The sequence below is a fragment of the Gorilla gorilla genome, chromosome 5 (genome assembly GCF_029281585.2).
Source record: "Gorilla gorilla gorilla isolate KB3781 chromosome 5, NHGRI_mGorGor1-v2.1_pri, whole genome shotgun sequence".
In the NCBI taxonomy this organism is placed as follows: domain Eukaryota; kingdom Metazoa; phylum Chordata; class Mammalia; order Primates; family Hominidae; genus Gorilla; species Gorilla gorilla.
Window position 1 is genome coordinate 85,560,147 of NC_073229.2, and position 18,310 is coordinate 85,578,456.

Here is an 18,310-nt window from a genome sequence, read left to right on the forward strand (position 1 = left end):
TTCTCTGTCAATGCTATGTTAAGAACTATTGCTAGATTTTCTTATATCAGCATAAAGCTGACTGCAAAGAAGAGGTGAGGAAATAGATCATGCTATTCTAAAAATTTAAATATTTTGGTAAATTTAAAAAATGTGTCACTGAGCATCAGACAAGAGATTTATAATTTGTGGTGATAGTCACCTTACTTCCTTCATGTGAGTAGGACTTTTAGCTTCTCAATAACAGAACCTCAGTGATATAATTAATATAAAATGGTAAGGTAAGACTACATTCCCTGTAATAAAATCCTGCATCACATGTCGTCTTTCAAGGACCATCTGTCCAGATGAGCCTTGCTGTAATAATCAAGTAAACGGAGCCACCAGACAAATTAGTGGAGAGCTTCAATTCTCATAGTGTCATCTGGGGGTTATTTAAATGTTATTTGACTTTTTCACTGTGGTTATAGTTGCACTGATGGTCAAAGATAATAGTGGATAAAACTACTGATGGCTTAGTATGATACAAATAGTGGCACCACCTGTACTAGATAAGACTATTATCACTTTAATTTAGAAAATTAAGATTGTACTTGAAACAGTGGTAACACTAACTTTATTCAAATATAAGTTATGAATTACATGCCTTTTTAATAATGTGTATGATGAAAAGGGGGGTATGCATAAGGTACTTCTGCTGTACGCTGGAGTAAGATGATTGCCTCAAGGAGAAGCATGAGTCATTTTTGATGTGTAAGACCAACTAGCTGCTAATTTTTGTGGAACACAGTTTTACATGAAAGAATAACTAATATTCAAGCTATGGTTATGCATTCTTGGGTTATTGGGTAGACATTTTCTCAAAAAGAAAATGGGTCTGGCCGGGCACGGTGGCTCATGCCTGTAATCCCAGCACTTTAGGAGGCCGAAGCGGGGGGATCACGAGGTCAGGAGATCAAGACTATCCTGGCTAACACGGTGAAACCCCGTCTCTACTAAAAATATTTAAAAAATTAGCCGGTTTTTTAGTTAATGGGTGCAGCACACCAACATGGCACATGTATACATATGTAACAAACCTGCACATTGTGCACATGTACCCTAAAATTTAAGTATAATAATAATAATCATAAGAAAAAGAAAAAAATTAGCCGGGTGCAGTGGCGGGCGTCTGTAGTCCCAGCTACTCGGGAGGCTGAGGCAGGAGAATGGCGTGAACCGAGAAGGCGGAGCTTGCAGTGAGCCGAGATCGCGCCACTGCACTCCAGCCTGGCTGACTGAGCCAGACTCCGTCTCCAAAAAAAAAAAAAGAAAATGGGTCTGCCACTCCAAAGAAAACAGCTAACAGCATTTGTTGCCAATGTTACAATTCGAACTTTCAAGCATATTTCAGAATTTTGGGTAAGTCATCCACCACGGTCAGAATGACAGCTATACAATACTTAAAAATTTTCTGATGAGACTGGAGGGGATATTAACAAATATTATTTTTAAATATTTTATAAAGATATATGTTGACATTTGGTAGAGCTGAATAACTCAAGAGACCAATATCTGGGCAGCAAAAAATTGTGCATGAGTAAAAGATCCATTCAAAATGCAGATAGAGCAATGAATGTTAATTTAATTGAGTATAAAATGCCCATTGATTGGGTTTTACATTCCACTTTTTAACTCACCTTTAACAATGTATTAGTTATCAAGTTTTGGCATAATATCAAAGAGGGGTACTCTAAATTATTTGAAAAGTCTATTAAAACTCTTCTATCTTTTCAAAATATGTATGTGTTGGGAGGCCAGAATTTCTCCAACTACTTCAGCAAAATAATTACAGGACAGATTGAATGCAGAAGCACATATGAGAATCCAACTGTATTTATTAAAGCAGGTATTAAATATGTTTGCTGATACATATAACAGCACCATTCTTATCATTACTTTTATTTGTTTTGGAAAAGTAAAACTTTTTCATAAAACATGCTATGCTTTATTATTCATGTTAACTTATGAGTTTATCATTTTATAAGAATTAATAAAGGAAATAAGGCAGAGTAGAGAGCACTAGTAAACCTATCTCCCCACCTAGACAACAATTGTACTGGCAGAATATATATATATATATATATTTTTTTTTTTTTTTGAGACGGAATCTCACTCTGTCGTCCAGGCTGGAGTGCAATGGTGTGATCTTGACTCACTGCACCCTCTGCCTCTTGGGTTCAAGCAATTCTCCTGCCTCAGCCTCCCGAGTAGCTGGGACTATGGGTGTGTGCAACCACGCCAGGCTAACTTTTGTATTTTTAGTAGAGACGGGGTTTCACCACATTGGCCAGACTGGTATTGAACTCCTGACCTCGTGATCCAACTGCCTGGGCCTCCCAAAGTGCTGGGATTACAGGCATGAGCCACCATGCCTGGCCTAGAATATTTTTGATGTAACTATTTTGAAATAGTGAAGTCTATTGAAGGTTTACAACCTTCCAGGTGAAGGCTTCTAAATTAAATTGTGATTAATTTTGTTCAGTTTCAGCTCTTAAAACAGTAGCATGCACACACGTCCCACTTCTTAGTCATGTGGCAGGCAGTTGTGTGCATGTTTCTGGTGTAGTCTGCACACAGCTTGTGACGGCCATGGTGGACAGAAAGGATCCTCTTCTTCACATATTAGACATCTGTGCTTTGATCACTGATTACTGCTTCTGATAATAGAGCTGATGATCAGTGAAATAGATGGTGGTCATTGTCGCACTTCCCCCCCATTGTTGTTACTCCCCACCACCTTGAACTATTTTTCTCCTTATTGTTTGTCTCTTTTCACACTTTTGGAAGCTAGCCATTAAAGATTGGAACATTCAAAAATAACTGCATATATGAGGAAAATTTAAAAATGGCCATCCATGCCCAGGAAAGGCTTTATAAAAGACTTGAGAAGTCTTTAAGAAACTCCATGTAAAACAACAACCTCAGAGCTACATGGATACATATTAAAACCAGACTTTTGAAAACTAAAGACGAAATGAAAATCTTAAAAGCAGCAAAAGAAAATGACTTTTCACATACAAGGATCCCAATAAAATTATAGATTTCTCATCAGTAATTTTACAGGCTAGAAGGCAAAAGTTCAAAATATTCAAAATGCTGAAAGAAAACAATTCTGTAAACCAATAATTCTATATTTGACAAAACAGTCCTTTTAGAAGTTAGGTAGAGCTGGGTGTGATGGCTCACACCTGTAATTCCAGCACTCTGGGAGGCCGAGGCAGGTGTATCACCTGAGGTCAGGTGCTTGAGACTAGCCTGGCCAACATTGTGAAACACCATCTCTACTAAAAATACAAAAATTAGCCAAGTGTGGTTGTGTGTGCCTGTAATCCCAGCTACTCAGGAGGCTGAGGCAGTGGAATCACTTGAATCCAGGAGGCAGATGTTGCGGTGAGCCAAGATAGTGCCACTGCACTCCAGCCTTGGCAACAGAGCAAGATTCTGTCTCAAAAAAAAAAAGAAAAAATTAGGTAGAAATTAAGACATTCCCAGATAAACAAAAGCTAAGAAAGATTGTTAACACTGGACCTTCCTTGCTAGAAATGCTCAAGGGGAATCCTGCAGTGTGAAATGAAAGACCATAGACAGTAACTGTATGTTGAATGAAGAAATAAGAGTAAATTAATAGGCAATTATTAAAGTTAAATGGCTTATAATGCACTTTTTGTTTTATAATAATTTCTAATAATTTTTTTCTAAATAATTAAAGAGATTAATACATTAAAATTATGCTAATAGTGTTATAACTTTGGTTTATACCTTTATATTTTGTTTTCTAAATAATTTAAAAGACTAATGCATTTCAAAAATTACTAGTTGGGAGGGCACACAATGTATAAAGGTGTTATGTATAAAGATGTAATTTTGTGCCATCAACAATCAAAAGGAGTGGGAACAGAGCTGTTAAAGGAGTAGAGTTTTTCTTGTTATAAACTCAACTTAAAACGTTAATGACTTTAGGCTGTTAATCGCATGGTAACTACAAAGAAAATAGCTATATACAAAATAAAATTAGAAAAAATTTTAAATACTTCACTATAAAAGATAAACTAAACACAAAAAGATGGTAATGTAAAAAATGAGAGACAAAAACTATAAAGAATAAGGAAAACATCACAAAATAGCAGAAGTAAATAGCTTCTCAGCAATTATTTTAATTATAAATGATTGTACTCTTGAATCAAAAAACAGAAACCTGCAGAATGGATAAAAACACTTTATTCAACTATATCCTCTCTAACAAAGATTTACTTTAGATCTAAAACCACAAATATTAAATAGATTAAAACTGAAAGGATGGAAAAAAGTAAATATTATATGCAAACAGTAACCAAAAGAGATTAGGGGTTGCTAGCTTAATATCAGACAAAATAGACTTTAAATTAAAAAATGTTAAAACCAAAGAAGGACATTATATGTTAATAAAAGACTCAATACAGCAAGAAGATATAACAACATATATCAATGTAGGAGTTTAGTCAGGGTGGTGGGAAAAATTGTAAAATAGACACAAACCTTCTTGGAAGGCCGGAAGGTTTTGCAAAAGCCTAAGGATAGGATTATGGGTGAAGGCAGCCTCATCCTCTTACCCTGAGTTAATAGCTTAAAGTAGGTACAAAGGAATGTAAGGGAGTTTATCTACATAGCTTGTTTACTCATGTGGTCCTAAGACCAACCTTTGATCATTCGCAGAACTGATCTCTCTGGGAGAGGGCAACCAGATTAATTACCCAAAGGCGTGTTAACTCAAAGCCTTTGTCATTAAATCTGTGCTGAATAAATGCCTGCAGAGCCAGCTAGTCAGAGTGTGCATGCGGCTGCTACAACTCTGTGATTGGCGCAGCCCCCTGGCCTACTCTTTCACTGAATATCAGTGTCTGAGTACATTATTCATCCATTGTGCAGCCTAGGTCTGTGGGTCAGACCCCAGCAGGTGGTGCCTCGTGTGAGGAACGCTGCAATGGACTGGTGATTGTGACGGAACCCTTGAAAATGAAGGTGAAAAGGACTGTGCAGTCAGTAAGTCATTGGTGCCTGCTTGGGATTTCCAAGTTCGCAGGGATTGTTCAGGCTAGGATTTCATCATGGGACAACAGTTATCAGCTCAACAGAAACAGTATATAAAATTATTGAAATAGCTGCTTAAAGCTAGTGAAGCCTCAGTTTCACAGGCTCAATTAAGGGACTTAACGCAAACTGTTGTATTCCATAACCAGTGGTTTTCAGAAGAAGGTATGCTAAACATAGAGCTCTGGGAACAAGTGTGGAGAAATCTTAACATCATCAGCAGTGGGTCCCAGTATCATCTCTAACACTATGGGCTTTGGTGAGGTTGGCTCTGGTCCCATTATACACAGAAGAGCCTAAAAAGGAGAAGGAGGAAGAACTGTTACCTACCTTATCACCTCCTTGTCCCTCAGACGCGCTATCACCGGGCCAAAATAACAAAGAGGAAATGGAGGTTTGCCTGAGCCCCCTCCTCTAATAAATTGGGAAAAAGACAAGGGATACCCTAGTTATGGGACCCTATCTTAGGCAAGTGGCATTAGAAGGGGAGTTCTTAGCCTGCCTGGTAATGCAAGATCAACAAGGCAATCAGGTATATAAACCCATTTATTTTAATGCTTATTAAAAAAAAGAAAAGGCATTAGAGGCTGGAGCCATGTGGCCAAGTTTGTGATGGGTGGAAGAAAAAGCTCGGTGGTGGGGAAGCTCATGACACCCCAGGCCGACAGGGGCCACGGCAGGGGGCAGAAGCAACACAGACAAAAAGCAGCACCTAGGCAAGTGCAACACTGCTGCCGTCTAGCTCCATGGGCAGCCCATGACAAAATTTCATGTGTTTCTTGTATACAAGCGACATCCCAGAGTATAATTCTCTGCTAAGATATAAGTAAAATTGAAGAATTTAAAAGACCTCTTTCTGATAATGGCCAGTGTTGTTATTTCTCCCTTACTCCTAACATGACTCCAAATCCAATTTAAGTAAAACAGTAACTGCTGGAGGGAGAGAAATTAAAAAGAGCCCATGAATTAGTTGAGGAGCAATTAAAAGCCAGCCATATGGAACAATCAAACAGCCCCTGGAATTCGCCCATTTTTGTCATTCCCAAAAAGAAGTCTGGTAAATGAAGGTTTTGCATGACCTACGTGCTATTAATGCTATTTTGAAACCTCTAGGGCCCCTTCAACAGGGCCTTCCCTCCACCGCAGTGATTCCTCAAGATTGTCCTACAATCCTTATTGACTGCTTTTATACCATTCCATTAGCAGAACAGGACAGAGAAAGATTTGCGTTTACAATACCGGCTATCAATAATGAAAAGCCAGCTTGCTGATTTCATTAAAAAGGGTGTCCTCAAGGGATGCTAAACAGTCCTACCATGTGTCAGTATCATGTAAATCAAGCTTTGCTCTCTAGTAGAAAAGAATTTTCTGATTGCAAGGTTATTCATTTTATGGATGATGTTTTACTAGCAGCCCCAACAGAGCCAGTACTTTCAAAGTTAGATACCTCTGTCATAAAGAATACACAGTTAAGAGATTTAATGATTGCGCCTGAAAAATTACAGATGTCTCCTCCTTGGAAATATCTTGGGTACATACTAACTTCCTGGTCAGTTAAGACCTCAAAAGGTTAAATTAAATACTAAAAACTTACATACCTTAAATGATTATCAGAATTTACTAGGCGATATTAACTGGCTTCGGCCCACCTTGGGCCTACCTACTGATAGGTTGCAAAATCTGTTTTCTATCTTAAAGGGCAATTGAGCCCTGGATTCTCCCAGGTATTTAACTCCTGTGGCAAAAAGGAAAATCAAGGAAACAGAACAAACCATTTCTCACAGGCAACGAGATTGCATAGACCCAGGCTATTCAATTCAATTGTTTATTTTTCCCACTAAACACTACCCTACAGGGTTAATAGGACAGATGGCCCCAGTACTATGCTTTCTAGAATGGGTTTTTTGCTCACATACCGGAACTAAAACACTCTTTCCCTATAATCAGTAAAGTCATATATTCAGGCTGCAGACAATGCAATCAGTTGCTAGGTTATGATCCTGGTATCATCAGGATTCCTTTAAGTAAAAAGCAATTTGAAGCAGTATTGCCATTATCTATAGATCTGCAAATAGCCCTCTCTGATTATGCAGGCCATATAGACCTTGCCCTTCCTGCTGATAAACCCCTTCAGTTCTTATCTGGTACTTCTGTGATGTTACCTACAAAAATAGTTCACTCCCCCATACCTAACGCTTTAACACTGTTTACTGACGGTTCTGGTAAACATGGGAAAGTGGCCATTTGGTGGAGACCACATAATTTCCTCCATTGTTCTGGGTTTACTAGCACTCAAAAAGCTGAGGTTGGGGCCTTAATATTGGCTTTGGAGACTTTTTCCGCTCAGGCCATCAATATTGTTAGTGACTCTGCTTACTCTGTTTATTTACTGCAGAAACTTGAGACAGCCCTAATTAAGTCCACTCTAAAGCACATCGTGTGTGCACTTTTTCTCTGACTTCACCAACTGCTAAATCAACGTACACATCCTATTTTTATTACACACATTCGAGCCCACAGCTCACTGCCCAGTTTATTGGCTTATGGCAATGATCAACCAGACCTTCAGGTTGTGACATCACTGCTTGACCAAGCCACACAATCACATCAATTCTTCCACCAAAACTGGAGAAACTTATCTAAACAATTTCAACTTACCCAGAGACTAGCTAAACAAAGTATCCTGCAATGCCCAGATTGCCAGCTCACAGGCACATTCCTTCTTTCAATAGGTGTTAACCCTAGAGGGTTCTAGTCTTCTAATCAGTTATGGCAAACAGATGTTACACACATCCCTAAATTTGGAAACTTAGATATGTACATGGATCAATTGATACCAACACTTATTTAATTAGTGCACATGCTCTTCCTGGAGAGTCCACCCGATATGTCATTAAACATCTTCTTTCAACTTTTGCATTTATGGGGCAGCCCACAAAAATTGAAACTGATAATGGTCCAGCTTATGCCAGCTCACAATTTCAACAATTTTGTCACACGTGGAATATCCAACATTCCATAAGCATCTCAAATAACCCCCAAGGACAGGCCATAGAATGTGCCGCCTCCATCCTTAAAAATATGCTCAAAAAGGGGGAGTATGAGTAAGGACCCTGCAACACTAGTAGCACAAGCCTTATTTACTCTTAATTTTTAAAATTTAGATAAATTTCAATCAGCTATGGAAAAGCACTTTGCTAAAACCTCTCAAGACATAAAACCTGCAGTTTTATGGAAAGATGTAAACAATAATGAATGGTGTGGTACAAATGAATTGCTAACATGAGAAAGAGGATATGCTTGTGTTCACACCCCCTCAGGTCCTCTTTGAATTCCAGCACGATGCATCAAACCATACCATGGCATGGCTAGGACCCAACCCAGTACCAGAAATGAAGAAAAGGATCCTAGAGGACCCGCAGCCCCGGACATTACCTGGGGGATGCTGAAAAAGACAACTCAAGAGGCTGAACAAATCCTGCTCCAGACACACACATCATTCACTCCAGATAATGTGTTCCTTGCTATGCTTTATTAACCTTTTTAAAATTCTCTCACTCTGCCTGCATGTGGTACCTGCTACACTTAAGCACCAACTTCCTGCTTCTAACATTGCAACTGCTTGGCCAAGAAAGATTATCATACCCCCAGTGGGGTTGCTTAGTAACAGCACACATGGAACTAAAGTGCCAAGTAACACTACAGGTCACTCCTTGATTGGAAAAGAATGTTGCTAATAATACTCATGTTTGTCTTATGTTATTTACTAATTCTAGGATTCAAAGCTGGAATACGAGCAGTGACCAGCATGCCTGACAGGCCTGTTGCTACACACATCTGTACTCTTCAATCAACAAAGCCTGATGCAAAATAACAGAAAAGGGAGAGATACAAGAGTTCAGTCAGGGTGGTGGGAAAAATTGTAAAATAAACACAAACCTTATTAGAAGGTCAGTAGGTTTTGTAAAAGCCTCAGGATAGGGTTACGGCTGAAGTCAGCCTAATCCTCTTACCTTGAGTTAATAGCTTAAAGTACATACAAACGAATGTAAGGGAGTTTATCTTAATAGCTTGTTTACCCACGTGGTCCTAAGACCAACTTTTGATCATCGTGGGTGAATGATTGCTCTCTACTCAGGGGTTTGGCAATGTGGCAATGTTAATTACCCTCTAGTGGTGTTTATTGGAGACCTTTGTCATTTAATCTGCACTAAATAAATGCGAACTTCACCAGCTTTTGAGGCCGATGCTGCAGACTCTGACAGCAGAGCCCCTTAGCCACACTGACAGGCAAAATATCTGTGTCCCTGTACATCTTTCATCTGTCACTGGGTCAGCTTCTGTGGGACGGACCTGGCATATAAACACTTAGATAGCTGATTACAGATTATCAAAATATATGAAGCAAAAAAGACAGAATTTAAGGGAGAAATAGACAATTGTACAATAATAGTGGAGAATTAAATAGCCACTCTCAATAATTAATAGAGCAAGCATGTAAAAGATAAGTAAGGAAATAGAGGACTTAACACAAGAAACCAACTAGATCTAACAGACATACACAGAACATACTACACAACAACAACAGCATACACATTCTTAAAAGCATGTGGAACATTTTCCAGGATAGACTATATGTTAGGCCACAAATTAAATCTCAATAGATGGAAGGACATATGTCATATAAATTATCTTTTCTGATCACAAAGGTTAAAGTTGAAAATCAATAACAGAAGTAAAACCAGAAAATTTATAAATTTGTGGAAACTAAACAACATTCTTTTTAACAACCAAAGGATCAAGAAATAAATTGTAATGGAAAGTAGAAGATAGAGACAAATAAAAATGAAAATACAACACACACCAAAATGTACGAGATGCAGTGAAAGCAGTGCTAAGGGGGAAATTCATAGCCATAAATGCTTGTGTTAAAAAATAAGAAAGATCTCAAATTCAACAAGTTAACTAAAACTTAATAAGCTAAAAAAGAAGAAAGAACAATCTAAACCCAAAGTAGAGATGACGTTGATAACAAAGTTGGTTGTTTGAAAAATTCAACAAAATTGACAAATCTTTAGTTAGATGGATTAAGGAGAATAAAAAGAAGACTCAATTAACTGCACTTTGTTGATGATATTGTAAATAAAATTGATTTTGTAATTACTTTTTCAGATTGCTCATGCTTAGTGTGTAGAAATGCATTTTACTTTTGGTTGACTTAACCAAAGCAGTGAATGTCTTCTACAATGGAAACTACTAAACATTGCTGAAAGAAATAAAGACATAAATAAATGGAATCACATCTCATGTTTATGAATTGGAAAAAGGTGATATACAGATTCGGTGCAATCCCCAGCAAAATCTCAGTGATTTTTTTTTTTTTTTGCAGAAATAAAAAATAATCCACTTAAAATTCCTGTAGAATCTCAATGTACTCTGAACATACAAAACAATCTTGAAAAGTAACAAGACTGGTGGTCTCATACTTACTGTTTCAAAACTCAATTACAATGCTACCTTTGTAATTAAAACCTTTTTGTATTGGCATAAAGACCAACATATTGACTAATGGAGTAGAATGAGAAGCCCAGAAATAAACCCTTACGTATATGATTTTTGACAAGGGTGCCACATACATCCAATGGGGAAAGAATGGTCTGGTCTTGTGAACATGTGGTGTTGGAGAAACTGAATATCCACATACAACAGAATGACCCAAATAGCTGGACCCTTACCTAACACCATATACAATAATTAACTAAAAATGGATTAAAAAGCTTAAACTTTAAAGCTTTTAGTAGAAAACATAGGGAAAAAGGCTCACAACATAGAATTTGGCAGTTATTTCTTGGATATGGATATGACACCAAATGCACAGGCAATAAAAGAAAAAACAGACATTAGACTTCATGAAAACTAAAAAAAAATGTGCATCAAAAGATATTATTAACAGAGTAAAAAGACAACTCAGAATGGAAGAAAAGACTTGCAAATCATATATCTGATAAGGGATTAATATTCAGAATATATAGAGAACTCCTAAGACTAAACAACAAAGAAACAATCCAATTCGAAAATGGACAAAAAATCAAATAGAAATGTCTCAAGAGAAGATATACAAATATCCAATATATACATGAAAAGATGCTCAATAACATAAATAATTAGGGAAATGCAAATCAGAACTGTGAGGCTCAAGTCATCCCACAGGGCTTCTAAAGGAAAAGAGGGTCCAAAAATCCAGATGGCTAGAGCTTCTCTGGGCTTGCATGAGGAACGACCTCACATTGATTAAGATGTGAGCTTTTATGCTGTCCTGTGATCAAATAACCCGCCTCACCATGCTATCTTACTTCTTCTTTTCCAATTTACCATAATACTCCCAAAATAACCCCTTTTATAAGGGGTCATTTTAATTGTCTGAGTTCCCTCTTAATAACAGGGAAGAAACAAAATTTTAACCACTTCTTACCAATGCATGAATGACTAATATTGTCTCAAATGTGTTATTTCTTTAGTTCACCCAATTCAAAGCCATGTTTGGAGATTTCTGTATCCAGAAGCAGAGTCTGAAAGAAATACGTCTCCCATAATGGAAACTGAAGAACAAGGACAAGTTTTTGAGAGTGATAATTTGGAAAAAGAATGTATTTTAGCACTCCACACAATATAACACAGGCATGCTTGTCAGCATGCTTCATTTTTAAACTAACTCTGATAGAGGATGTTTTCTGATGGTGACTCATTATTTGTTGGATGGTATATTTTATATAGCACAAAAAAGATACCCTTTATAAGTAATGGTCCATCTTAATTGGGATATAACTTAAAAATTCAATAATCTGTAAAAGAGTGAAGTAGAATGTAGGAATGTGAAGCAAAAACAAAGAAACGAAATATAGTGCAGCCTTGATTAGATTATTTCAATTGGAAATGATACCTTTTGGTGTGGTTATTTGAACAAGTTATTAGAAAAATCACTACTGCTATTTTACCTGCAATTGTTAATGTGATAGTTTTTCACTGCCTTGGATGGAATGAAAGATCTCCAGTTATTTATTTCTATAACTTCTATGCAGCCAGTAAAATTCTTGACTGGTACAGGCATCTGAGAGAGAGAGACAGAGAGAGAGAGAGAGAGAGAGAGAATTTAAATGATTTTCTTGAATATATTATTCTTGCTTCAAACTGGTCAGAGTGTGCAACTGGATTTGGAGGCTGATTTGATTTATTCAACTTATTTATAGTACAGTAATTCAAATATTTTCATAAATATCAATCCAAAAAGTAATAGGATTTTTCCATATCTTGGCTATTATGAATAATGCTGCAGTGAACATGGGCAAAATTATAAAGAAATTATGTTTGTGTACACACAAACACAATGCTATTCAACCTTATAAAAGAAGGAAATCCTGCCATTTGTTACAACGTGGATGAAACTGAAAGATATTATACTAAGTGAAATAAGTTAGACACAAACATATGTGATTATCTCACTTATAGGTAGACTCTAACAAAATGAACTCAAATACACAGAAATAGAGACCAAATCTGTGGTTATAAAGCCAAGGTCTGAGGCTGTGGGTGGGGAGAAAATGTACAGATTTAGGTCAAGAGATAGAAAGCATCGGATATTTAGAATAAACAAATCTACAGACCTAATGTATAACATGAGGATTATAGTTAAAAATATTGCATTGTAGTTGGGACTTTTGGTGAATGAATAGATTTTAGCTGCTCTTGCTACATACAGATGAAAAATGGGTAACTATATGTGATAATGGATGTTAATTTGCTTCACTATAGTTACTATTTTACTACCCATATGTATCTCATAACATCATGTATCTCATAACATCACGTGGCCCATACCTTAAATATATACAATAAAATTTATTTTAAAAATTAGTAGGAAAGAATGTCACCTTATTCATCAAAAGTTACTCATGCCTATATATCTTAGTACTGTATAGATTACATAGTCACTAATACTTAAAGAAAAAATTACATAATTACAGTAAATTATCAATGAAAAATAGAAGAAAAGCTAATACACTCATCCTTCCCATCAAGGCACTACATTTTTCCATCTTTGGCCTGTTTCTTGCAGTTTTTTCTCTCAGACATCAATTACCTTGCCTTATCTGCAGATATCAAAACATTAAGAAGAATTGCTCTTCTAGGGACCAAAGCTAACAAAGTAATCTATAAAGATTTGTGGGCCGGGCGCGGTGGCTCACGCCTGTAATCCCAGCACTTTGGGAGGCCGAGGCGGGCGGATCACGAGGTCAGGAGATCGATACCATCTTGGCTAACACGGTGAAACCCCGTCTCTACTAAAAATACAAAAAATTAACCGGGCGTAGTGGCGGGCGCCTGTAGTCCCAGCTATTCGGGAGGCTGAGGCAGGAGAATGGTGTGAACCTGGTGGGGTGGAGCTTGCATTGAGCCGAGATAGCGCCACTGCACTCCAGCCTGGGCGACACAGCGAGACTCCGTCTCAAAAAAAAAAAAAAAAAAAAAAAAAAGATTTGTGATATATTTTACATGCCTTTTGTGTTCTGCAGCCTGTCCTCCTTAGGAATAAGTTGGGGAAAATGATAACAAAAAGATGCTAAGGGTCCAAGAACAAGAAGAGAAGTACACTGAAGAACATTCAATTTGGTGAACAAAAATAACCTAATCATTATGAGCATACAATATTATACTAGTAATTACATGTGTATCTAAATGCATATTTATGAGAAAAAGAGAAAGTAAAAGTGAATACAGCTCAGAATTTAATAGTTAGAAATGAGCATTCATTCAGATTCTGTCCTCTGATAAGCTCTTAATATTACTAAAAATTTCAAGCTTAGGTGAACCAAATTATGACCAGAGAAACCATTAAACTTACACACTGAAAAATATATTAGTTATCTTAATTTTTGAATTAAAATTATACACTATTTGCATCTCAAGACTTTGTATCTTATTGAATATATTATAAATATTAGAATAAGGCCTTTGTCTTGTTTAGATATTTCAGGATTAATATATTTCACTTTTTAAATCATAGTTTAGAACCTTTGAAAGTGTGCTATAGGCTCAAATGTACTGCAAACACTCTCACCTGGTAATACTCTGTCAAATGTCAAAAATGACTGAACTAAAAAATAAAACAATATTTCACACAGTAAGTTTACAAACAAGTCAAGTAGATTCCAAAGAAACTATTTAATAGAAGCATTTGGCTTTTATATGCTGCAGTTGGGAAAGTACTGATTTGTCATTGTTAAAGTTTCTCTAGCTTTATTAATGTTTTTAATTTTTAGATTTAATTCTTATTTTTACTGTAGTTATATACTAACTTAATTTAAAAATAAAGTTTATGACTATGTCTCCTGAAATATTATAGTTTACCATTAAAAAATAAAACGATCTTATAAAAATGCTTTTGATTATAATGATAGTGAATGTTCAAACTTAAATCTGACATAGCTCAGCAATGGCATAAAAGTATGTTTACATTGCAGTACATATTTTTCTCTGTTAAGATCCTTATTATTCATAGGGATAAAAAAAGGAGAAACTGATAATGTTTAAATTAATATAAACACATTAAAGAGCCATGAAAAATGGTCTATAAAGGAAATGACTATGATTACTCTATTGAGATACTTCTCAGAATTCTATGATTCAATTTCATTCACACATTATGAATTAAAAATGCACATTAATTTATTCACCTTGGGCTTTGAAAAATGGCAAGAAAAAATTTCCCAGCCATTAGCCTTTACATTTGAGTAAATTCAAAATTTCTTCATTTCTTATGTTTTAATAGACTGACCACTCTCTAGTTCTATCACACATTATCTTTTTGCAGTACTGTTCGGAATAGTTATTTAGCTTCCAAATAAATTCCCACTTTTTTTTTCACTTTAAATATACAAACAACCTTATAAAAATGTGAGCAAAGGACATGAACAGACACTTTTCAAAAGAAGACAGACACGTGGCCAAAAATCATGTAAAAAAAACAAAAGCTCAGCCAGGCACGGTAGCTCATGCCTGTAATCCCAGCACTTTGGGAGGCCAAGGCACATGGATCACGAGGTCAAGAGATCAAGACCATCCTGGCCAACATGGTGAAACCCTGTCTCAACTAAAAATATAAAACTTAGCTGGGCATGGTGGTGCACACCTGTAGTCCCAGCTACTTGGGAGGCTGTGGCAAGAGAATTGCTTAAACCTTGGAGGAGGAGGTTGCAGTGAACCGAGATCGTGCCACTGCCCTCCAGCCTGGTGACAGAGCAAGACTCCATGAAAAAAAAAAAAAAGCTCAACATCACTAATTAAATGCAAATCAAAACCACAATGAGATACCATCTCACACCAGTCCAAATGGCTATTTATTAAAAGTAAAAAAAAAAAAAAAAAACAATAACAGATGCTGGCAAGATTGTGGAGAAAAAGGAATGCTTATACACCATTGGTGGGTGTGTAAATTAGTCCAGCCATCGTGGATGGCAATGTAGCAATTCCTCAAAGACTTAAAGACTGAAATACCATTTGACCCAGCAATCCCATCACTAGGTACATACCCAAAGGAATATAAATCATTCTATAATAAAGACCATACACATATATGTTCACTGTAACACTATTCACAATAGCAAAGACATGGAATCAACCAAAATACCCATCAATAATAGATTGGATAAAGAAAATATGGTACATAGACACAATGGAATACTACACAGCCATTAAAAAGAACAAAAACATGTCTATTGCAGGGACATGGATGGAGCTGGAGGCCATTATCCTTAGGAAACTAATACAGAAAAAGAAAATCAAATACCACATGTTCTCACTTAGAAGTGGAAGCTAAAGGATGAGAATAGCTGGATACATAGAGGTGAACAACGTGCACTAGGTCTATTGCCTATTGGAGGGTAGAGGGTGGGAGAAGGGAGAGGATGAGGAAAAGTAACTAATATGTACTAGGCTTAATACCTGAATGATGAAATAATCTGTACAACAAACCCCCAGGACAACAGTTTACCTATAAACAAACCTGCACATGTTCTCCTGAACTTAAAATAGAAGTTAAAAAAAAAAACATATTTTAAAAGGTGAAAAAAAAGAGAGAGAGAGAAAGGGAACTGAGCATATGAGTGACCAAAGTGGTAAGACTGGACTGAATTTTGTTTGTTTACTTTAAGTGCTGGAACCACGTTGAATTTATCATTTATATAAAAGTATAATTTAAAAGCTCAAAGTTAAAAATCAAAAGAACAAATTTTCTGTAAGGCTAAATTTATCCAATCTTCATTTATTTCAAAGGTTCTTGTTTTTATAATGGTGATAGTTGATAGTAGATACTGTTTTTGATTTTTATTTAATGTATTTAGTTTTTAAAATAAAAATAATTTATTAAAATTAATAAAGTATATATTAACATTTCATTTTATAAAACATAAGTGAAACCTGAACTCAAATACTGAGCCTTAATACTAAACTCTAAAGCACATGGTTTTTAGATCATTTCTAGTGTTGGGAAACCTTTTTTCCTTGAATTTGTATTTATAATAATCAGGTTAATTAGGTTTCTGGTACAGGAGTCTTAAAAGTAATAGAAGGGAAACAAACATACACAATTCATATGACAATTTGTAATGTAAAATATATATAATAGATTAAAGACAAGAAATAATTATCTGCATTAGATTACAAGAATGGTACCATTGCATGGTATCTTCATTAAAAAAAATTGTAGTCACATGTGCTGCTGTGATTTCTCAAATATATTTCTTATTATTAATCCAGGACAAATAACTCCTGGTTATTTCTAAACAATGTAAAATGGCAATGTAGTATGCCAAATCATAGCACTAGGAATATAATTCATGGTAGTAAGCATCAATAATAAAAACAGAATTCTCGAGCTTGCTGGCAAGATGGCTGAATAGGAACAGCTCTGGTGTGCAGCTCCCAGCAAGATCAACGCAGAAGGCAGGTGGTTTCTGCATTTCCAAATGAGGTACCTAGTTCATCTCACTGGGACTGGTTGGACAGTGGGTACAGCCCACAGCAAGCCAAAGCAGGATGGGGTGTCGGCTCACCCGGGAAGCACAAGTGGTCGGGAGATTTCCCTCCCCTAGCCAAGGGAAGCCGTAAGAGACTATATTGGGAGGAACGGTGCACTCTGGCTTAGATACTGTGCTTTTCCCACAGTCTTCACAACCGGCAGACCAGGAGACTCCCTCTGGTGCCTATGCTACCAGGGCCCTGGGTTTCAAGCACAAAACTGGGCAGCCTTTTGGGGAAGACAAGGAGCTAGCTGCAGAAGGTTTCTTTTTTTTTTTTTTTTTTCGTACCCCAGTGGCACCTGGAATGCCAGCGAGAAGGAAGTATTCACTCCCCTGCAAAGGGGGCTGAAACCAGGGAGCCAAGTGCTCTGGCTCAGCAGGTCCCACCCCAACAGAGCCCAACAAGCTAAGATCCAGTGGCCTGAAATTCTTGCTGCCAGCACAGCCATCTGAGGTCGACCTAGGATGCTCGAGCTTGGTGAGGGGAGGGGCATCGGCCATTACTGAGGCTTGAGTAGGTGGTTTTACCCTCACAGTGTAAACAAAGCCACTGGTAAGTTGGAACTGCCTGGAGCCCACTGCACCTCAGCAAGGGTGCTGTGGCCAGACTGCATCTCTAGATTCCTCCTCTCTGGGCAGGGCATCTCTGAACAAATGGTATCATCCCCAGTCAGGGACTTATAGATAAAATCCCCATCTCCCTGGGACAGAGCAACTAGGGGAAAGGGTGGCTGTGGGGGCAGCTTCAGCAGGCTTAAATATCCCTGACTGACTACTCTAAAGAGAGCAGCAAATCTCCCAGCACATCATTGGAGCTCTGTTAAGGGACAGATTGCCTCCTCAAGTGGGTCCCTGACCCCTGTGTATCCTGACTAGGAGACATCTCCCAGTAGGGGCTGACAGGCATCTCATATAGGAGAGCTCTGGCTGGCATCTGGCTGGTGCCCCTCTGGGACGAAGCTTCCAGAGGAAGGAACAGACAGAAATCTTTGCTGTTCTGCAGCCTCTGCTGGTGATACCAAGGAAAACAGGATCTGGAGTGGACCTCCAGCAAACTCCAGCAGACCAGTAGCAGAGGGAGCTGACTGTTAGAAAGAAAACTAACAAACAGAAAGTAATAACATCAACATCAACAAAAAGGACGTCCA

At 37.2% G+C, this 18,310-nt stretch overlaps 1 protein-coding gene across 1 annotated transcript in view; it reads right to left on the reverse strand.

Moving 5' to 3' along the window:
* The window catches only part of LOC129534464 (protein eyes shut homolog), a 512,806-nt gene that overhangs the window by 367,622 nt on the left and 126,874 nt on the right, over positions 1–18,310 (reverse strand). Inside the window, exon 4 of the mRNA XM_055391596.1 lies at positions 12,084–12,196. Within this exon, the coding sequence (XP_055247571.1) occupies positions 12,084–12,196 (113 nt within the window). The remainder of the gene's footprint in view (positions 1–12,083; positions 12,197–18,310) is intronic.